The sequence below is a fragment of the Sceloporus undulatus genome, chromosome 9 (assembly GCF_019175285.1).
Source record: "Sceloporus undulatus isolate JIND9_A2432 ecotype Alabama chromosome 9, SceUnd_v1.1, whole genome shotgun sequence".
NCBI classification, from domain to species: Eukaryota; Metazoa; Chordata; class Lepidosauria; order Squamata; family Phrynosomatidae; genus Sceloporus; species Sceloporus undulatus.
Window position 1 is genome coordinate 8,629,124 of NC_056530.1, and position 4,456 is coordinate 8,633,579.

The window sequence follows — 4,456 nt, forward strand, 5'->3', positions numbered from 1 at the left end:
CCCCCCCCCCAAAGACTTTGCCTCCATATTGCCATTACATGCAGTGATCCCTGGAATTACGATTTAGGAATGAGTACAGAACACCTGCTTCAGGGGCATGAGAGGAGGAGGAGGTCAATGTGAGGGAGGGACCCATGGGCTTCTGCGCTGGGTGACTGTGATGCCACTGATGCCAGGTGCCTGAGCACTACTCCTTGGAGTAAGTCCCCCTGAGATCCCTGGAGCAGGGCTTCTGAGTACAGGCAAAGAGGGGCTGTCCTTTTTGGGGTCCAGGGGGACCAGGCGCCCCCCTTTTCCAGGACACGTGTCCTACATTTCAGCCTCCTTTCCAGGAGGAATTCCAAAACGTCCTCCACTTCGATGCTGCGACCAGAGCGAAGCGCTGCCTCTGAGAGACTGAGGCTGCAGGAGAGAGAACCTGGGAGGAGGGAAACACTCGGGAGTGACGTCAAGGGCGAGTGGGCGTGGCCACGGCTCAGTGGGCGGGGGGAACGCTCGCCGACGTCACGAACGGGAAAAGCTCTAGGCGGGGACTTGCAGCCCAGCTCCGTTGCCCTGGGTTACCGGCGGGTAAATCAAGAAGAGGCGACGTCACTGAGGGAGGTTCCCTTGGTCAGCTGAAGACAGCCCCGCCCCTTTTTAGAACGCCGGCTGTTCTCGGGCCAATCAGGGCGGAGGAAGCCGGGCCCTGTGCCGCGTTCCTTCCAATCAGGAGGCGGCATTTGGGTCAGGTCAGTGTAACAGCAGGAGGAGGGCGCGCCCTCGCAGGGGAAGGAGGCAGGGCTGGGGTTTCCCCAGGTCCCCTCGAGAAGAGGCAGCAGGCAGCATCCCACGCGACCCTGGGCAAGGATGATAATAAAGACAATGTATCCTAATGAATAGCATATTATAATAAATGGAATAAATTACATTATGCTCATTAATAGAAATATATCATGTATTACGATAATAAATAAATATTATACTGTATAATTTATTATAATAAATGAATAAATTATTTATTACATCATATATAATGTTATATATAAAGTATAATACATCTAATAAATGATGATGATGATGATGACATTTGTTTATTTATTTATATGATGTATATCCCGCTCTTTCGCCAGAATTGGGGCTCAGTGCGACTTCCCAACAACGTCCAAAGAGCAATGAAAGACCTGGACCAGAGGGGCTTTAAAAATGAACGTCAATGGCCCCAGTACAGTAGTGTTAAGATGGCTATTTCCTCAGCTCTTCTCCTGTTGAGACCGGAGTCGAGGGGAAAGAGAGGAGGAGGAGGAGGGCGCGGGGCAGCTGCTGAGGAAGGCCAGCGCCGGAGGGAAGCCCGAGCCGGGAGAAGCCAGCCAAGAAGAGGGCCCCAGGAAGGGGTCTCCTATAGGTCTCTATCGAAGGGGTTGCCAAGGGCCTTGGATGGAGAGAAAGGCGGGAATGAATCAACCCACACAGTCCCAGTGGCGCTGGGCGCGAAGAAGACGGGCGCGTGTGGGGTGTGAGGGAGAGTGGTGTGTGTGTCTCCCTCAGAAGGAGGCCCCGCTCAAGGCGAGGATGGCATCCTGGGAACTGGCGTTTCTTGCGGGGTCTCTAAGGCGGCTCTGGACACCAAACGCCAGTCCCCAGAATGCCATCCTCGCCTTGAGCCAGGAAGAGTTGTAAAGCGGTGCCAAAGCGGGTTATCCCTCCAGTGTGGACGCAGCCTTGTGCTTTGAGTCGTTGTGAAGTGCCCCCTCCAGAAGAACGCGAGAGGCCTCCCCCCAAACAGCCCCGCTCTTCTCCTCTTCCCTCAAGTCTTGCCAACTCCGGAGCGCGGCTTCGTTGGGCTTGAACGGGGCTTCCGCCCTCCAGAAAGGCCGCCGCCGGCTCCTTTCCTCCTCCTGCCTTCCGGCTGGTTTCCCTGGCGGCGAGAGGGCCAAGGGGCCCCAGACGCCCTCCCTCCCTCGCGGCCCCGGTCCTCCTCCTCCTGGAGGCCTTTCCCGCCTTTCGGCCGCCGCTGTCCTCCTTAGCTTCTGGGGCTCCTGGGTGCTTCGGCCGCAGCGCCCGGCCTGGCAGCCCCAAGAGAGAGGCTCCCGCCGCCGGGAAGACGGGCCTTGAGGGCCCCCGCTGCTGGGCTGGGCTGCAAGGGCCGAGTCCCCGCCTCCCCTCCTCCGGTGCCACCGGCTCCCTCCCTCCGGCCTCTGTCCGCGCCAGGAGGCCCCCGCGGCTCCCCTCTCCTCCTGCTCCTGCTGAGCATCATGTCGCCCTGCTGCCGCCGGCCGGGTCTCCGGAGAGAGGCGGCGCCCGCTTGGGGCGGCAGGAGCGCAGCAGCAGCAGCTGGAAGAGGAGAAGGCAAAGGGAGGCGGGAGGGAGGCGGGGAGCTAGAAGCGGAGGGCCAGCAGCAGCAGCAGCAGGAAGGCGGCGGCTAGAGCCCCAGCCCAGGCGCCCAGCAGCAGGTGCCGGGGAGGGAGGCAGAGAGGCAGGGAGGGAGGCGCCTTACCTGCCCAGCCCTGCCCTGCCCTGCCAGGTGGGCGCGACCAGAGGAGGCCGGCCGCCGCGCCAGCCCCGCGCCTCCCTCTCCGCCTCCTCCTCCTTCTCCGGGCCCCTCAGCGCCGGATCCCCGCCGCGCCTCCTCCGCGCTCCCTCCTCCTCCTCCTCCCGGAGCCTGGGCTCGGCCGCCGCTTCCTTCTCGGTCTGGCGGGGAGCCTGAGGCGCTGAATTGGCTGCCGGCCTCGCTGGCCCGGATCGCTCTCCTCCGGCGGCGCATCTGTTGCTCTCCTCTCGGCGGAGAAGCCGCATCCTCGGCGGCGGCGGCGGCGGCACACCTTCCTCCCGAAAGCCGAGGCGGCGTCTCCGCCTCCCGCCCCTCGCCCTCCTCCCTCCCTCGGCGACCCACTTCGCTGCGATGCCTCCTCCTCCTCCTCCGCCGCCGCCGTGGAGCGTGGCTTGGTGAAGCGCCGGCTGCCGAGCCCTCCTGGCCTGGGGAGCTTCCCCCGGGAGCCGCTGCCTTCCTGGGAGGGAGCCGGGGAAGGCAGCCGAGAGGGAAGCGGGGGAAGGGAGCGCGAGGAGGAGGAGGAGGAGGAGGCGGCGGGGGGAGGAGGGGGACCATGGGGGAGAAGCTGCAGGTGCATCAGGTTGACATCGACCCGGATTTCCAGCCCCAGAGCCGGCCGCGCTCCTGCACCTGGCCGCTGCCTCAGCCGGACTTCCCCGGCGAGGAGGATGAGGGAGCGGCGGCCGGAGGCGGCGTCGGGGCTGCCCAGTTGCCCTTGGTCGGCGGAGGCGAGGGCGCCGAGAACGCCGGAGCAACGGCGGTGGCGGCGGAGCGCGGGAAAGGCGTGGGGCAGTCGGCGTCGGCGTCTGGGTCGCTGGGGGCCGAGGTGGGTCAGCTGCGGAAGGCCAAGAGCTCCCGGCGCAACGCCTGGGGCAACCTCTCCTACGCCGACCTGATCACCAAAGCCATCGAGAGCTCCCCCGAGAAGAGACTCACCCTCTCGCAGATCTACGACTGGATGGTCCGCTACGTGCCCTACTTCAAGGATAAGGGCGACAGCAACAGCTCCGCCGGATGGAAGGTACCCGGACTCCCCTCTCCCTCCCTCCCCTCTCCCTCTCTCTTGGCCCCCCTGCGCTCCGGGGCAGAGAACTTGTTGCCCGGAGAGAGGCGTCGGCGGCGTCGGGAAGCAGAGTTGGGGCCTCCGGGGCAGCTCCCTCCGGCTCTTGAGGACAGAGCTCCCTTCAGCTGCGCCGGAGGAGAGGAGAGAGAAACAAGGGACTCTGGAGGCAGCATCCACACTGGAGAAATAGCCCGCTTTGGCCCCGCTTTACCTGGTTGTTGGCTCAAGGCTATGGAATCCTGGGAGTTGGAGTTTGTTGTCCAGAGCCGCTTTGGGCCCAAAATACACTCCAACTCCCAGAACTCCATAGGCTTGAGCCAGACAACGAGGTAAAGCGGGGCCAAAGCGGGTTATTTCTCCAGTGCGGATGCAGCCAGAGTTTCCTCAGAAAGCCGTTGTCTCTGCTTCCAGGGGAGGAGAGGCCAGTTCCCTTGGCTTTGCGGGGGGGGGGGGGGGAGCCTGGAGGTGCCTTGCGTTGCCTTCCTTGCGCCCGGGGCTCCTGGGCCCTTCCTTGACCGGCGGGGTAAGGGAAGGGTCAGGCAGAGGGGGAATGCGGCAGGGCTCCTCCTGCAGGACTGGATCGGGACCCTGGTTCCAGTGGGGCTCCTTGGAGCAGCCCCATTGGCAGGACAGGGGCAGGGCAGGGCTTGCTGCCAGCCAAAGGGAGAGCGGGGCTGGCCAAGGTTTGGTAAGGGCCCTTCTCCTCCTCCTCCTCCTCCTCCTCCTCCTCCTTCTCCTTCTCTTCTTCTTCTTCCCTTCTTCTTCTTCTTCTCCTTCTCCTGGGATGCAAGAGGAATGACTGGGGTCCCAAAGAGAAGTTGAGAGAGCCTCCCTCCCTTCTGCAAGGGAGCTCGAACTTGGGC

The 4,456-nt window shown here is 63.3% G+C and overlaps 2 protein-coding genes across 2 annotated transcripts in view; one reads left to right on the forward strand and one right to left on the reverse strand.

Moving 5' to 3' along the window:
- Nucleotides 1–304: 304 nt before the first annotated feature.
- On the reverse strand, nt 305–2,743 carry LOC121915785 (glycogen synthase kinase-3 alpha-like). The gene is made up of 2 exons (XM_042440307.1): nt 2,477–2,743; nt 305–839 (listed from the first exon to the last, which is right to left on the reverse strand). Exons 1-2 carry the CDS (start codon nt 2,741–2,743, stop codon nt 576–578), a joined length of 531 nt encoding a protein of 176 aa, XP_042296241.1. The 3' UTR covers nt 305–575.
- Nucleotides 2,744–2,754: 11 nt separating this feature from the next.
- LOC121915784 (forkhead box protein O6-like) overlaps nt 2,755–4,456 on the forward strand; it is a 6,619-nt gene continuing 4,917 nt past the window's right edge. The window contains exon 1 of the mRNA XM_042440306.1: nt 2,755–3,551. Within this exon, the coding sequence (XP_042296240.1) occupies nt 3,084–3,551 (468 nt within the window). The 5' untranslated portion in view covers nt 2,755–3,083. The remainder of the gene's footprint in view (nt 3,552–4,456) is intronic.